Source organism: Lactuca sativa, chromosome 8, assembly GCF_002870075.4.
Source record: "Lactuca sativa cultivar Salinas chromosome 8, Lsat_Salinas_v11, whole genome shotgun sequence".
NCBI classification, from domain to species: domain Eukaryota; kingdom Viridiplantae; phylum Streptophyta; class Magnoliopsida; order Asterales; family Asteraceae; genus Lactuca; species Lactuca sativa.
This window is the reverse complement of record NC_056630.2, coordinates 44,558,871-44,577,138: the sequence shown is the minus strand read 5'-3', so window position 1 is coordinate 44,577,138 and position 18,268 is coordinate 44,558,871. Positions and strand designations below refer to the sequence as shown.

The 18,268-nt window shown below is 35.0% G+C and overlaps 2 protein-coding genes across 2 annotated transcripts; both read left to right on the top strand.

Moving 5' to 3' along the window:
- The first annotated feature begins 1,488 nt into the window (after positions 1–1,488).
- LOC111906644 (cytochrome P450 CYP72A219) lies at positions 1,489–15,017 on the top strand. The gene is made up of 5 exons (XM_023902420.3): positions 1,489–1,826; positions 13,389–13,606; positions 13,692–13,936; positions 14,025–14,409; positions 14,485–15,017. Exons 1-5 carry the CDS (start codon positions 1,541–1,543, stop codon positions 14,908–14,910), a joined length of 1,560 nt encoding a protein of 519 aa, XP_023758188.1. The 5' UTR covers positions 1,489–1,540; the 3' UTR covers positions 14,911–15,017.
- A 642-nt stretch (positions 15,018–15,659) lies between these two features.
- On the top strand, positions 15,660–17,189 carry LOC111906646 (uncharacterized). Its single transcript, XM_023902421.3, has 2 exons — positions 15,660–15,905; positions 16,041–17,189. The coding sequence occupies exon 2, from the start codon at positions 16,043–16,045 to the stop codon at positions 17,087–17,089; it is 1,047 nt and encodes a 348-aa protein (XP_023758189.1). The 5' UTR covers positions 15,660–15,905; positions 16,041–16,042; the 3' UTR covers positions 17,090–17,189.
- Positions 17,190–18,268: the final 1,079 nt, after the last annotated feature.

Sequence of the window (18,268 nt, the reverse complement as noted above, 5' to 3'; positions counted from 1 at the left end):
CTTTGGTGGTGATTTCACGTCTATTAACTTTATCTTAAATTGAATGAACACACATGGTAAATTTTATGAAAATTTTTAATGTGTGTTTATTCATCTTTTAGAAACCGGGTTGACTCACTAGTCGAGCTGATTAAACCGGAAACCGATCGCCATATCGGTTCAACTAAAAAAATGGTTTTTAAAATATTGTATAAATTCTTAAATTAAAGGGACAATATAACCAAGGTTGTAGAACTCGTTACTCGGTATCTGTTCGGCCGACTACCGAGTAGTGAGTACTCGGATTTGGAAATTTGTGTAGAAATATTTTTAGGGAAATTATATATGTCAAAATCAAAAGATAAAATCATAAGTCGATTGAAATATATAACAAAATTGGATAAATGTGAATACACAAAAAATAAAAAACACATAATGGTCTCACTTTGTGAATAATTACTGAAAATTTAAGATATATATGTAGTAACAATCACATGTGTGTGAGTTAAATAATAAATCATTAAGTATATTATACATATTAATCATCGAGTTGACCAAATTTCACAACACTACTTAGTTCGTAAGGGCCGATCGGGGAGTACTCGAGATTATGTAACTCGCCTCGGCAAGGAGGGAGTAGCGAGTACTCGGAGGAGTAATCGGCCAACTCGGCAAGTTTTGCAACACTGAATATAACTACACCACATTCAACTATTGATTTTGGTCAAATAGATCCTTAAAAGTCAACTTTTACCTATTATACTGGGGATCGACCCCATATTATACGGGTTATGAGGTTGAAGCTACTTACCAGTTTTCATCTTCTTCATCTTGTTACTTTTCATCTTCCTCATCTTGTTACTTTGGTCGAAGAGTTGTAACGACCTCCCCAAACACTAAGAGGTGCTACTATGAGAATCTAGCAATGGAAAGAACGTCATGAAGTTAGGATAACCTCGGTTTTTGATTTTGGAACTATCGAAATTCATTGGTGAGCGTCTGATCCCTCTCCCATTTATTGTGATTGTATAGATTATGCAAGAAATTTTGGTAATTTTTGCTTGTTAAAACCCTAATTTCTTGATGTCTACTTGGTTATCAAACAAAGTACAAGAAATGTGACTATTTTGAGTGGAAGGACTCTTCTAATTTAGGATAATCTTTTCAAAATATTTGAAAATTTTACACAAATATTTTATAGATTAGGAATTTTCTAATTCCGATATGATTCTGGTATTTTAATCGGGTTTTGTTAGGTATTGAAAACCGAAGCAATAGAGTAACTCTGGTTCGGTTCCGGTTATCTTGATACTTTCGCTCATCCCTAGTAAAAGTTTTAAAAATAGCTATTATCGTCATTTTCCTCTTTTCGAAAACCATATGGTCAATTATGAAATTTAGTCATTAAATAACAACTTTATACTACAATAAAAAGTCTAAGAACCATTACTGTGATTACTCCAACAAGAAGGGGGTAAATTGAAAATTTTTCTCATCAATAAACGTTCGCTTTCTCATCACAATCGCCACAAGATTCTCGGGGCAACTCCCAACCCAAAAGATGGAGTTAAGTGCAGCGTCTTATACTAATATTGTCAGCGTGCTAATGACAGTGATAGTGATCTTACTCACATGGAGAATTTTGGATTCGTTGTGGTTCAAACCAAAGAAGATCGAGAAATTTCTAAGAGCTCAAGGCCTGAAAGGCAACTCCTACAGATTTATGTTCGGAGACTCGAAAGAGATAGCACAAATGACACGCGAAGCCAAATCTAAACCCATCCATCTCAAAGATGATATCGCGCCTCGGGTTTTGCCCTTTGTTCATAAATCAGTTGCTGATTATGGTAAGCACCCAAGCCTCCTCTCTCTCTCTCTCTCTCTCTCATACACACAGAGACATACATATTATTAAATCTTTCGATTTTGATTTCTGATTCTATTGGATCATGTTTTCAAGTAGTGTTATACTGTTAGTGGGATTGTCGATCCATTTTCGAAGATATCAGTTGTAGTCATTGTTAGTGGGAAAGACAATCTAGCAGTCATATTAGACTACTTTTTGGCAAACGGTGGTTTATTTTATCAAAATCACCGTCCTATATTATTTTTAGTTATTTTACGTTATTATCCTTTATTTACGTATCGAAGAATGGGACATTGATTTTATTATTTATGGGTGGGTAGGTAGTTTATAGGTAAATTAATAAATAGTGGAGCCTATTAAAACCCACGTTCTATCGAGGATTAAGAAAACCTATATTTTATCTTGTTTCTTATTTTTATGAGAAATTAAAAATGTGTCACAATTAATAATATTTTACTTTATTTGTCATTGTTAACATGGGTAGGAAGATAGATAGAAAGAAAATATGTAAAATAATATTTAATTTTCTGTTTTTATTAGATCAGTGGGTGTGATATATATTTTTGGCCTGCCATGTCAGTGCCACATCATTTTCCCTTCATCTCACAAAATTGATAGAAAATGGACTTACCATAACTTACCACACACCGGACGTTGTACTATATAAGATCATGAAGCATATAAAAGGAAAGAGGAAAGAGAAGAAGCTTGGTGGGAGCATACCATGCGGTGGCCTTACCGCTAGACCTGCTCTTTGGCAAGAGTAGGTTTTCACCATGATCCGATCCAAACCCGTAAGAATAATATTGGTTTTGAGCGTAGTTTTTGATTCGTTTACCCATGAACGACCCATACCCACTGACCTTTTTATTAAAAGGATCGGGTACGGATCATCACCGAATCACTCCATTTATAACCCGTCTCGTATAAATTTCTAGACTTCTAGATACCAAGTATCATGATGTCATTCAATTTATATTCATCAAGAAATCGCCAATTCCATATATAAATCAGTAAAACATTTAGCAACAAGAAGAAAGTTTGCAATTACTATTCGCTATCACTACAATAGACCGCCATAAAACAATCGAAAGTTGTTGCAATAGTGATTTTTAATTCCAATCGAAATTCCTCAAGTATGTAATGTCCTTTTCTAAATCAACTTTTGTTTTATTTAAAAATTGTTATTTTAAGTATTAAGCCATAATATATATTTTTTATTTAAGAATTAAAGAAAACGTGTTTGATTATTCAAAAAGCATATAAGTTATGGTTTGGGTTTGGATATCCGTTGATTCACTGAATAAGGGTATGCATTTGGTTATTCAAAACCCTACAGAATATGGAGCGGGTTTGGATCAAATTTTGAAATTTGTTGAAAGGGTTTGTATTAAGGTCGATTCGCTCCAAACCCGCTCCATTGTCATGTCTACTCACTACACAATTGGGCGGTGTCGTGTTCACCGCACCACTTCAAATGACATGACACCCACCATAGTGTGCGATTCGACGCCACTCCAACTGGTCATAGGGTTGGCTAAAAAGACACATTATTTTGCTAATTAGACAACACAATCATTACTTCTTATTTGAAAAACATAGCAATAATTGTATGATGATTTCTAGTTACTTTTAAATAATGATTATATAATACTTCCTCAATCCTAAAATTATAGTCCATTTTTTCTTTTTGGTTTGTCCCAAAATAATAGTCCACTTCTAAAAATAAGTACAACATTTTTACCAAAATACCTCTCATTATTACTTTACCAACTAAGCATTTCTTGTAACATTAAATGCAAAGTAAGGACAAAACTGTCATTTTATTAAATAAAATTAGTGGTAATTAATGCTTTTCTTAATCTGTATGTTTTTTGTCTGTGGACAATAATACTGGGATGGGGGGAGTAATTATTTGATATTTTTGGTTTTTTAAATGATTATTTATTTATGTTTAATTTATAAATGTTAAGTAATACATATATTTTTCTATAAATAATTACTTTTAATTTATAAATATTAAGTACTACTTATATTTTTTATATTTTTAATAATTAAATATAAATAAATACATAAACACAAACATATGAGACAAAAATAATATTCTTCAATAATCTTCTATAGTTGTAAAAGGCGTTTCACAATACAAGGCTTCAGTTGTCTGTAAATGGTTATAGAAACTAAAATTATATATACAAAATAGATAAAAATAAATATATTTTATAAAAAATTAACGTAAATTTATAATTACCATAAATAATTATAAATGTTTATAGTTACTTCAATAATATTCAATAGTTGTCAAAATAGATATATTTTATAAAAAAAACTAAAAAGTAATACATATATTTTTCTTTAAATAATTACTTTTAATTTATAAATATTAAGCAATACATATACTTTTATATTGTGTAATAATTAAATATAAATAAATACATAAACACAAAAATATGATACAAAAATAATATTCTTCAATAATCTTCTATAGTTGTAAAAGGTGTTTCACGATTACAAGGCTTCGGTTGTCTATAAATTGTTATAAAAACTAAAATTATATATAAAAACAGATATATTTTATAAAAAAATTTACTTAAACAAAATATGTTTTTATATAGTTAACCATTTTTTTATAAAACAAATATGTTAGCCGTTTTAAAAAATAAATATGTTAGCTCATTTTACAAAACAAATATGTTAGACCATTTTTAAGCTCAACCCACCCTTCTATTAAATACTTTTAAACCCTAATCCTCTATTACACCCTCTTCTCGAGTGGAATGGAAGGAAATGAAAGTAAATCACAAGGGAAATGTGTTTTTGAGCTGTTTTAAGAGATGTAAAAGAAAGGGAAGCAAAATAGTCTTTTTCACATGCCCATTTTTGGGAGGGTTTGGATGGGAAGGCAAAAAAAAAAAAAAAAAAACGGCTCAAATTCCTCCATTCCATTTCCCTCATATATACTTCATTATTTATATTGCTCTTCCTTTTTCACTCCTACCATCTCTTCCCTCTCTTTCCATTCCCTTTGTTGGAATCCTAAGTCTAGTAGGACTTGAAAACCAAGTAAACTTGGGATTATAGCAAGTTGGTCATAGTTTCCTAATTGTATTCTAATTCAAGTTGGTAATTAGAACCTATAAATACATGTCTAGATCGAGTATAGGATCGTAGAAAAGATTGTATCCAATATTGGTTTTTGAGTTATTTTTCCAATTAATCAAGGAGGTGTTTGATTAAACTGTTTTGCAATTACTTTTCATAAACTAGAATTGGTATCAGCACATTAGAAAGAAATCTTGCCATAGAAACAAGGAAGGAAGGGATCGACATAAATCCTTTGTTGATTTGATCAATCACTGTCGATCAGTTCCAGTTTCCAATCTATCGATTCTGATTTGATTTTTTTTTGGTTTCTGTCCATCATCGTATCTGATTTCAATTGGTAGTTCAAATCGATCAATTGAGAATCGATTGAAGTGAATTCAAGTTACTGATTTCTTAATCGATCAATCACTGTTTGATCGTATTTGCATTCATGCTTCCAGGTAATCGATTAAAGTGGTAATCAATAGAACAAACATTCAAAAGGTTGTTGTCGACAAAGGCTGTTGTTGACAAAAAGGACTGAATACGTTCACGCCTTGATTAAATCACGACGTCGACTGATAAGGATCAGTCATCTATGCTTTTGTTCATCAAAATCACAATCAGACGATGTCTTCCGGTCAATTGAAAGCGCCGATCAAATTGTTATCAATTGAATTCATGATTGATTTGCAATTGATTCTTAATCATCTTTATACTTAATCATTTGTTTGATCGTGTTCAAGTCGTCAACAGAGCTCACACCGTGAGCAGTAAAAGCGTGAACTATAGATTCATCGATTTTGAGTTCTTTTGAGTAATCACCATGTCGGTGAGTCCTCAAATTCAACACCATCAAAGGAAATTGGAGCAACCTCCGTTCATTGTCCGATGTTGACAGCTACAAATTACACAGTTTGGGCTAGGAGGATGAAGGTTGTTCTAAGAATTCACAAAGCATGGATTGTAATCGATCCAGGAACAAAGAAGAACGAAGAGAAAGATTACCTGGTGATGGGGCTATTGTATCAGGCGATCCCGGAGACTTTGATTATGCAAATCGGAGATGTTGAGTCCTCAAAGGTGTTGTGGGATGCAATCAAAGCCAGACAAGTGGGTGCTGACCGCATGAAGGAGGCTAGGTTACAAAGCTTGATGACAGAATTCGACCGATTAAAGATGTCTGACTCGGAATCGATTGACGATTTTGCGGGGAGATTGTCCGGATTAGCCTCAAAATCGGCAGCCTTAAGGGAAGTAATTGATGAGACGAAGCTTGTGAAGAAGTTTCTCAATTCATTATCGTGAGCGAAGTTCATCCACATAGTTGCTTCTTTGGAAGAAGTCTTGGATCTCAAATCAGTTGGATTTGAAGATGTTATGGGAAGGCTTAAAGCTTATGAAGAAATGATTAGAGAAGAGGGTGATGATGGAGGAGAAGAACTAAAGGTTTTGTGGTCATCGAGCAGTGGTGGCATTGGTTCAGGTGGTGGCGATAGCTTGACTGGTGGAGCGAAGGAGAGATTGACAAAGGGAAAAGGGGCGTCGACCGGTAATCATGGATCCGGTGGGTTGTTATCTGGGTCAGGCGGATCAAGCGGGCCCAAAGGGAATAATAGGGTTTCTCAAAGTGGTAATCGGTCCAATCACCACAAGTCTTATTCTGACTTAATTCAACCCAATTCTAACAATTGCAAAAAATGTAATTGTTGTGACAAAAATCGGAAAAATAGGGAAAAAGATCGATCTAAGATGATTTGTTTTCGGTGTGACAAACCGGGTCACTTTGCCTTTGAATGTTCAGAACGACTCCAAAAATTACAAGAAGGTGATTTTTCGGAACATAACGATAACAACAAGTCCATGTTCTAAATACAGATCGAGGTTGAAGAATTCTCTAAAAAAACTTAGAGATTCAGAGGTGATTGTTAGGATCCTAAGTCGAGTAGGACTTGGAAACCAAGTAAACTTGGGATTATGGCAAGTTGATCATAGTTTCCTAATTGTATTCTAATTCAGGTTGGTAATTAGAACCTATAAATACATGTCTAGATCGAGTATAGGATCGTAGAAAAGATTGTATCCAATATTGGTTTTTGAGTTATTTTTCCAATTAATCAAAGAGGTGTTTGATTAAACTGTTTTGCAATTACTTTTCATAAACTAGACCCTTCCTTTAATTAAAAAAACTTGAGAACAAGACGTTAGCCTCCCCAGAACACATATCAAAACTCTTTCCGACACTCGATCTTCATTGGCCGCATTCATCGAAATGTCGTTGGTCCGATCACCGTCGTTGGACCACTCATCGAAAGGTCGCTCATATGACAAAAGCTATTCTTTTAGAGCTTCTCACTCTCGATCTGTCATCATCGTCTGCTCATAGGAGTAGCCTCATCAGACCACCGCCATCGGAATACCGTCGTTGAACCATTGCCGTCAGACCATTTAAAGACACATATGAGGCATCTCTCTCTCTCTCTCTCTCTCTCTCTCTCTCTCGTAGCGATTTTTAATGGGCGGTAGTAGGTTTTTCTCTCTTGATTTGTCATTGTCATCGGAGATACCGTGCATGCGGAGGTAGGTCGTCGGTGGTTTCCGAAGGACGTACCGATGGTGGACTGGTGGACTGGCGGTGGCAGTTACTTGCCGACGTTGGTCACCGACGGTGGTGATGGCAGAAATGTAACGTGTTTGCTGTAAAATGTTGATATAAGACTTAGATTTAAGATTTTACCTGAATGTATGGTTTGATAACTATTAATCTATATTAGGATTTTATATAAAAGAATAGCAGTCTTTGATTGGTTAGTGATTGTATTAATATATGTGGATTAAGACGTTCAAGTTTTTCTTTTTTCTTTTTTTTGAATGACAAATACAATATAATCCTAAATTACTCCTAAATTCACCTATTTTTCCAACGAGACTTGAACCCTCAACCTCAAGAAGGAAGGGCAACACCTGATACTGCTGGGTTAGAAGCCTTTTGGTAGACGATCAAGTTTCAATATAATTAGATTATTTTTAGATTTTATAAAAAAATGTTTCCAATGTTATTGATGTTAAAAACTACTAAAAATTATATTAATACGAGAGGAGTGTTATGAATAGTTCCCAATAAATATGTTTTATGAAGCATAGTTCCTTATGCTAAAAGCTACATAATAAAACTATGAATTGTCATCAATCAGTTTCTTTCATTCATTCATATAGTATAATTCAAAAAGGCTAACTACCAATGCTGATAAAGGCTAACTACCAACAAGTTACAAACGACCACAAATAAATAGTATAATTCAAAAGGCTAACTACCAATGCTGATAAAAAGGAAAACAAAGATAAAGACCAAATAAAACATGATAATCCAATAACCGGATAATCATCAAAAGATTATCAAAACCTTTATTCCCCCTCAAGTTGACACATGGAGATTTTGAATGTTCAACTTGACGAGTAGTGACTGTAACCTGTCAGAACCAAGAGGCTTGGTAAGCAGATCCGCCAGCTGAGCTTGAGTAGCAACACAAACATGAATTATTTCTTTAGACTCTACTCACTCTCGAACAAAAAAACAATCCATTTCAACGTGTTTGGTTCGTTCATGAAAGACCGGATTATGAGCAATATGACGAGCAAACTCATTATCACACAAGAGAGGAGTGGGCTTGTCAATGCAAAATCCAAGTTCAGAAAGTAACCATCGAACCCATAATATCTCACTGACTGTAGTTGCCATGGCACGATACTCTGCTTCTGCAGAAGATCGAGAGACTACCGATTGCTTGCGAGATTTCCATGACACTGGTGCACCACCCAGCATGAGCAAATAACCAGTTCTTGAACGCCTAGAGAAGGGACAACCTAACCAGTCAGAATCACTGTAAGCAAGTAATTCTGGTCATCCATCCTTGGGAAGAAGAATACCTTGTCCTAAAGTAGTTTTAAGATAACGTAAAACCCTCAAGGCTGCGTTCCGATGACTTTGACGAGGATCAAATACAAATTGGCTTAAAACATTAACTGAATAAGTAATATTTGGCCGTGTTGCTTGAAAATATAGTAGCCTTCCAACCAATCGCCGATACAAATTAGCATCAACTTTCTCTTCCTTTTCACCTTTGTTTAGTTTGAGATTTTGTTCCATTGGGAACTTGCTTGGACGGCACCCTAACATACCAATATCATCTAGAATGTCAATAGTATACTTCCGTTGACTAAGTACTAGACCTTCTTGTATGCGTGACACTTCAATTCCCAAGAAATACGTGAGACTACCTAGATCTTTGATACTGAACTGAGCATGAAGACTCGACTTAGTACTCTCAATCTTCGCAGGATTATTACCTACAATAATTACATCATCAACATATATTAGTGCTACCACAAACACTCCTTTATGTCGATGAATAAACAAAGAGTGATCCGCATGTGATTGATGGAAATCAAGTTCTCGTAATGCGGAGGTGAACTTGTGATACCAGTTTTGACTAGCCTGCTTCAAGCCATACAAAGACTTCTTCAACTTGCAAACCCTCATGTCACCTTCTTTGCCAAAACCTTGAGGAATCTTCATGTACACATCTTCTTCAAGATCACCATGTAAGAACGCATTATTTACGTTGAACTGATGTATGATCCACTTATTTTTTACCGCCATGGTTAATAAAATTCTAACAGTGACAAGTTTTGCAACCGGGGCGAAAGTGTCATGGCAGTCCACTCCTTCTAGTTGCGTGCATCCTTTCACGACAAGCCTTGCCTTGTAGCGTTCTATCTCCCTGTTTGGTTTGAACTTACTCTTGTATACCCATTTAGAGTCAATGGCATGTTTACCTGGTGGTAGCTCGACAAGTATCCAAGTCTTATTTGCTTCCAAAACACTTATTTCTTTAATCATTGCATCTCACCACCTTTCATCCTTAGCTGCATGCTTAAAACATTTTGGCTCATAGTGTGTGACTATGGCTGCTAAAAACGCTTTATGAGACTTGGAAAAATTCTTATAAGAAACATAAGAGGAGAGGGGATGTACCGTAGAAGCATGTCAATTGGTAGCGGGCAGTGGATGATTGATCGATGGGGGCAATTCAATCTCGTAATCACTAAACCGAAGGGGATGTGTTCGAGCTCATGTGACCCTCAAAGTATTAACATCTTCAGATTCTGCATTCGTAGGTGAATTACTTTCACTGTTGGGGCTGCTGGATATCGGAGATGCACCATCACCATCATCATTAACAGTAGGTGTCACCTCTTAATCAACAATGACATTACTTCCATGGGAATCTACTGCTTCATCATATGAGACAACATAAGTTTCACTTGGATCGCTGTCTAATTCAAAAAGTTCTTCCTGTTGCACACTGCCATTTAATAAACTTGACTCCATTGGAAACTGATCTTCTAGGAAGCGAACATCCCTAGAAATAATTATTTTTCTATTCTCTAAATCATATATTCGATATCCTTTTGTACCTTGAGGATACCCAACAAACAAACCTGGTCTGCCCCTAGCCTCAAACTTGTCCCCCTTCGTCTCTGTACTTTGATAATAAGCTAAACACCCAAACACCCACATATGATCATAAGTAGGTTTGTGGCCAAAGAGTATCTCATATGGAGTGATACCTCGCAAAACTTTACTTGGCATTCGGTTTATCACATATGTAGCTGTCAAAACACACTCACCCCAAAAAGACTTTGGTAAGTTTGCTTGAAAGAGAAAAGCACATGCAGTTTCTAACAAGTGCCTATGCTTACGTTCAACCACACCATTCTGCTGTGGTGTATGTGGACAAGATGTCTCGATCCCTTCTTGCGCATAGAAATCACGCATTTTATTAGACACAAACTCTCCCCCGTTGTCAGATCTTATTCTCTTGATTCGTTTTCCAAATTGAGTCTGAACCATCTTATGAAAGTCTATGAGACATGTACTAGCTTCATGTTAATGTTTTATCAAAAAAGTCCAAACAGCTCTACTAAAATCGTCTACAATTGTAAAAAAATAAGACGCATTGTTAAGAGAAGGAATCCTATACCTCCCCCACACATCACAATGTATCATATCAAAACAAGAAGTTTTTATTTCACTAATAGGAAATGGAAGTCTAGTATGTTTTGCTTTAAGACAAGCATCACATTTATTAATTTGCTCTTTATTCGAAACACTAACAAAATCTAAACTCGAGATCTTCTTGATTGATGGGTGCCCAAGTCTTTTGTGCCAAACCTCAAAAGTTGACATTAAAGCTTCATTTGTCTTCATCTTCATACCCCCATCCGATACAATCCTCCATTGCGACTACCCGCTCTAATCAAGTGCTTCGTCCCCAACTCCTGCATCACAAAAAAACCGGGAAAAAATGTAACAACACAATTAAGATCATCTGCGAGTCTACCAACAGAAAGAAGATTGTAATTAAAACTCGGTACAAACAAAACTCCTTTTATTTTTAAACCTCCTGGCAAAGTGTGTTCACCCTCCCCCTATGACCTGAACCTTGTCTCCATTAGGAATAACAACAGGTGGGTCTTTAGGGTTTTGGGTTTTATTAGTCAAAAAATCATTTCTACCTGCCATGTTTGCCATTGATTGTTTTGTTACATTCGTTCCTTCCTTGAAATGTTCAACAAAGAGTCGGTACTGCTCGTCTGAAAGTCCGGGGATCGGACTTGGGCCCAGCTCTACACAAGCTGCCTTGGGTTTATCATTCTTACCAGGCCACCATTCAGGATACCCAATAAGTCTGAAACAACCATCCTTGGTGTGTCCATCTCGTTGGCAGTGAGAACACCGAATCTTCTTCTCGCCATCTGTTTTTGAGGATTTCTGCATCACTTTGTTCACGGATTGAGCAGATTGTTTCGACAATGTCTGTCGCTGCCCTCTCTGTGAATTGTAGTTAACGTGGAAAGCTGATGCTTCAGTCCCAAGCCGTTTTACTCCCCTTGTGATTGCTCTTTGCTGCTCGTCTTCTGCTAACAAGTGGTATACCGTTCCAATGGATGGTGTTGGCTTCATAGCAGGTACTTGAGTTCTGATGAAAGCAAAATCATCGTCCAAACCCATCAAGTTCTTTCCTTTTCTCTCAACTCATTCAATTTCTTTCCAACTCCACAACTACAACCTTCACAGATGCATCGTGGCATGGGAAGCACCATCTGTAATTCGTCCCAAATTGACCTCAGCTTAGTGTAGTAATTTGACACAGAACTCACTTCTTGTCTCGTTACATGGAGTGCTTGTTTCAACTCGTATGCATGAGGTGCACCCTCCTTTTCAAATCGCTCTTCAAGATCTGACCAAAGATCTCTGAGGAGGTGTTCGCATATCGAACACTTGTTCTTATTTCCCTCTCCATTGTTGTGGTTAACCACCCTTTTATCATAGCATCGGCTCGAATCCATGCCGTATACGTGGATGATGTTGATTCATGCTTCTTCAATGTTCCATCTATAAATCTCATCTTGTTTTTTGCCAAGAGAAAATTTGTCATCTCTTGCTTCCATTCGTTGTAATTGTTGTCACTCAACAAGTCGTTTACTTGAACTTGTTTGGGGTAATCCGATGTATGAATATAGAATGGTGAAGTAGTATCAATTGCCTCATTGTCTTTCTTGCCAGATCCTTCTAGTATATCTCCTGCCATGCTTGCTGGAGATTTATTATCGGCCCTAGAAACCAAACTGCTCTGATACCATAATAAAACTATGAATTGTCATCAATCAGTTTCTTTCATTCATTCATATGTTAACAGGTTACAAACGACGACAAATAAATAGTATAATTCAAAAGGCTAACTACCAATGCTGATAAAAAGGAAAACAAAGATAAAGACCAAATAAAACATGATAATCCAATAACCGGATAATCATCAAAAGATTATCAAAACCTTTACTACAAAAACTATATAGTGTACAAATTTTAATGTTAGAAAATGTTTGACTTTTGAATTTGGGTGTCCAAAGGGTGTCTCCCTTTTATTATTGCTATGTAAGAATATTATATATTTTTTTATTTTTTATTTTTCTTATTAGATCTATGATATTAAAATACTGCATATTTTTGCTGTCTAATGGATCAAAATTATAAATGAAAACCTCCCAAAGCATCCAAACAATTGGGTTAGACGTTGTGCAGTTTACGCTATAAATGAAAGCCACCACAAATGTTTCTATATCTAACCCTTTGAACAAGTTAAAGTGGTCACAATTAAAAAGATTTTTAAAGTTTACTGGATTTAGTGGAATATTAAATGTCAAAGTTTAATACAAATAATTTCATTAAAACAACTCAATCTTGACATTTTTATTCTATTGTGACTATTATAACATGCTATAGTAGGTCTTGGTCAACATAGAATATAAATGTAGGTATATATATATATATATATATATATATATATATAGTAAACAAATATACGAAGTACATTATTATTCGCATTTTTTGTAGGTAAGATTTGTTTTACATGGATGGGACCCAGACCTACGGTGCAAGTGACAGAACCCGCCATGATAAAAGAGATATTAGCTGATTATTATAAATTTCAGAAGTCGAGAGGAAATCCATTATTTAGGAAGCTAATGAAAGGGCTAGTAGATGTTGAAGGTGATCAATGGGTCAAACACAGAAAAATTATCAATCCTGCATTCAACATCGAGAAGCTCAAGGTTCATGCCTTTTGTCTTGTCTCCTCTAATTACCATTCTAAAACTATCTTACACTTTAAAAAAAATTATCTCTTTTCTTTTGTAGCAAATGATACCTGCCTTCTATACGAGTTGCGATGAAATGATAAACAAATGGAAAGACTTGCTTATAAAAGAAAGCTCATGCGAAGTTGATGTCTGCCCTTATATCGAAACAATGTCCAATGATGTAATTTCACGTACAGCTTTTGGTAGTAGTTTTGAAGAAGGAAGAAAAATATTTGAACTTCTACACGAAATGCTAGTGTTGATTGTAAAGTCTATACAGTCTGATATCTTTCCAGGATCAAGGTGAGCTTGAATGTTCTCAAACAATGAGTCTAATCATGCTCTAGAAATAAATTTATTACTTTTTCTGTTATTGGATACCATCTTATAGGTTTTTGCCAACAAAACGCAACAAAAGGATAAAAGAGATTGACCAAAAAGTCAAAGATTCGATAAAGGGTATTGTTAATAAACGACTTGTTGCAATGAAAGCAGGAGAAAATAGTAACGATGACCTTTTGGGAATTCTTTTGAGATCCAATTATGAAGAAATTAAACAAGATGGAAATAAAAACTCCAGGCTAAGTATCGAAGAAATTATCGAGGAATGCAAGCTCTTTTATGTTGCTGGACAAGAAACCACAAGAAATTTACTGATTTGGACTATGGTTTTATTGGGTCAACACACGAATTGGCAAACTCGTGCTAGAGATGAAGTTTTACATCTTTTTAGGGACAAAAAACCGGATTTTGAGGGGTTAAGTCATCTAAAAGTGGTATGGATTTCACTATTTCCTTTCTTAATTATATCTAACATTGTTAGTTTATATACTAATTGTTGAGTGTAACAGGTTAACATGATTTTCAATGAAGTTTTAAGGCTATATCCATCCGTGTCCTTCTTAGGACGTATAATACATAAAGAAACCAAATTAGGAGACATAATGTTGCCAGCTGGAACTCTTCTTCATATAAATGTATTGCTTTTACACTATGATCATGAAATATGGGGTGATGATGTGAAGGAATTCAATCCTGAGAGATTTTCTGAAGGGGTATCAAAGGTGACAAAGGGACAAACATGTTATCTCCCATTTGGAGGAGGTCCACGTATATGTATTGGACAAAATTTTGCTATTTTGGAAGCAAAAATGGCGCTTGCTATGATTCTACAACACTTCTGTTTTGAGATCTCTCCATCATACTCACACGCCCCACATCTTTTGGGCACTCTTCAACCGCAATTTGGTGTTCATTTGATTTTGAACAAACTTTAGGTTGTTTTGTATGAATGTTTTGATTTATGTTATATGGTTGTAGCTTTTTATATGATGTATGCTCGTAATGTTCGTGTTATATAAAAGAATCATGCCTCATGCCTGAATTGTTCTCTTTTCAAAATGGTTAAATGAAAGTAATAAAAATGTATTTTCATTTATTTGTTTATCATTTTGTTTTAATCGAGTTATGTGAAACAATTGTTCAATGATAATTGGGCAAATTTTTCAAAGTAAAATTTTACAAGTACATTTGATTACAATAATATTAAATAAGAGAAATTAAATATACTCTTATTTTTTGTTTCTACATATCTTCCTACTTAGTGAAATGGTGACATGTGTAATATTTAATGTTAATTTAATGAGATTTAATTATATTTTAGGATACTAGTATGACATATGTTATCATTTAAATGGGTAGGAGGATTGGTAGGATCAAAAAGTAGAAGGATATTTAATTTCTCATTAAATAATAAATATAAAAATGAAAGTACAATGTTATAATAGGTAGAGTTGTCAAAGTATGATGTGTGATTCCGAAATAATTATAACAACAATACTTTATTAGAAAACAAAAAGACACTATAATTTGATGTCTGAATCGGAATCAATTATAACAACATTTGGATAATTTCAAATTTGGACAAAAATATGATTTCGATTTTAAAATCAGGGACTAAATATGTCATTTACTGTTTCTTCTTTTGTTTAGATCTGATAAACAGGAATTTTCAGTTGTACCATTTATACTTTTTCCTTTTTTTTCCCCTAATGACGATGGCGCCGATTGTAAATCCCGACTTGAAACTCCTCGATTTGTTTTGTTTGGCCATTTTCTGGGAGTTTACGGCCTTCCATGCTTCACAAATGGGAGCGGAATTGAAACCACTGTCGCACTGACGCCCAACAACGCTGATCCACGGCCTTTGGCAGTTCCCCCGACTCTCCCATCCATTCCATCACTGAAAATCACATTTCTTGAATACATACAGGTACGTATATGCTTCGATATAAATACACATATAACAGTATTAAACTGATACAGTCGTTAATCCAAATCTAACAACAACTAGTCTACATGTGTGAGGGTTTTAGTTTCGCTTATTGATATCACCATTTAATTACAGGTATGTATAATAGGGGTGGAAACAGATGGCAAAAGCGATTGACTAAATTCCGGAGCATTCAGTTGCCCTTATTGATTACTGTTATGGCTCTAATGTTCGTAATAGCTATTCTCGGAATCGATAAAAAGAAACCCACTTCTCAATCGGCCGTAACAAATCAAAAAAGGAGTAATTTAGATGGATCCAGGGTTCAATTTGATCCAACTGTAGAATTCTTGAATAATACCGAAGTGATTTGGAAAATACCCAATTCCCCAAAATCGGTTCTGTTTTTGGCTCATGGGTGTAACGGTAGGGCTTCTAATTTTTGGGATAAATCTCCAAACTGTAATCATTGTGTTGGTTTGCCAGAGGAAAGGCTTATTGTTCTTGAAGCTCTTGCTCGAAAGTTTGCTGTTCTTACAGTTTCAAGTAAAGGCAAATGCTGGTCATTAATGAAGGAACCATTAGTTGTTAAAAGAATCATCAAATGGTGGGTTGAAAAACAAAATCTTGAAAACTTGCCTCTTGTAGCTTTAGGGGCATCATCAGGTGGCTATTTTGTTTCAATGCTAGCAACCAAGATGAAGTTTAGTAGTATTGCACTTATGATTGCAGAAGGGGTATATGATCGAATTGATATTACAAACCACTACCCACCTACCATTTTTGTCCACATGCCTAAAGATAATGCTAGGAAGAAGATGATTGAAGTTAATCTTGAAGTTTTAAGGAGGGAAGGGGTAGATGTTGCTGAAATTGAGTGTATGGAGTTGCCATTAACATCATCTTTTCTTGCTGATAGAGTCCCTGGGCTAGACTTAAAGATTTCTGTAGAGCTGTTTGATCTGTTTAAGGAGAAGGGATTTGTTAATAAAGATGGTTACTTGATAAATGATGGCCGAGTAATACCTTGGAAAGAAGCCATGAGTAAGAGCAAGATCCGTTTGCCTAATGAGCCTTTGGTGAATTACATTCAGGAAGAATTGAATCTTGCATTTGCATATCATGAAATGACTAGCTTGAAGTCTGAGCAAATCTTTGATTGGTTTGAAGCTCATTTGAGATGATCATTATTAACCTTTTAGGGAAGATTGTTGTATGTGAAACCTTGACAAGTTGTGAAATTCTAATCACATTTCATGTTATGCCACTTTTCACGTTTTCTCATGTGTGTACTTTATTTAACATTTAGGTCCATTTGGTGGTAGTATATCTACATAAACCGATTCACTAACGACTATTGGTTGAACCAATTAAAATGGACATGTGTAAGGTTCCATTGTACGCCATTTGTTCATCCACTGTAATCTGTGTCACTAAGTGTGTAGATATGGTGATTATCGTGGTTTATTCATCTTTTATATATATGATTAAGGTCGTGTTGGTTTGATATCTATCCATATGATTGTTTGATATCTATCCATATGATTCTTCTAAAACAATTAAACTGAAAATGAATACCACCACTCCTAAAGAATATGTAAATATACTTTCATGTTTATAATAATAACCGGTTAAGAGATTGTTAGTAATTTCTAATTTATGATACAATATAATAGTAATTAATATTCTATTAAGTGAGCATTGTATACATGATAACGTACAAATGACTATTTAATGGGATTGAAATAATATCATCATTAGAGTTTAATGAGAGACTTCAAACCTTCGGGTATAAATAGTCGATGACCCAACATGAAAAGGCACATAATTAAACATATTATGTACAATCATGGTTTTAAAAATCGTTTGAGGCCACAATCACCACCGTCTCCCCCCCCCCCCCCCCCCCCCCCCCCCCCACACACACACACACACACACACACACCATATACAAAGTAAAATTAAGCAAAAATGATGACAATTATGTCAATTTACATTATTTTATTCAAATTCATTTGATATGTTTGCAAATATGAAATTAGATTCTAATTTCATTTCTTGCCAACCAAACATTGCATTTCAATTCATAACAGATTTCAATTCCTTCATAAACATTTTGCGAACCAACACCTGGTCTGATATGGGTTTATCATAGATAGTAATGGCAACCACAATCGGAACAACCATTGTCTTTGCATAAGACTTAGTTTTCTCATGGACTTTCTACAAGATCTTTTGCAGGCTTTGTAAAAAAATTCTTTGTGGCAAACAAAAAAATGACACGGCACATGGACGATTAATGAGGTTTGCTCTAAAAATAGAAGAGGATTGGAAAAATAATTATTTTACATCGGTTAAGGACT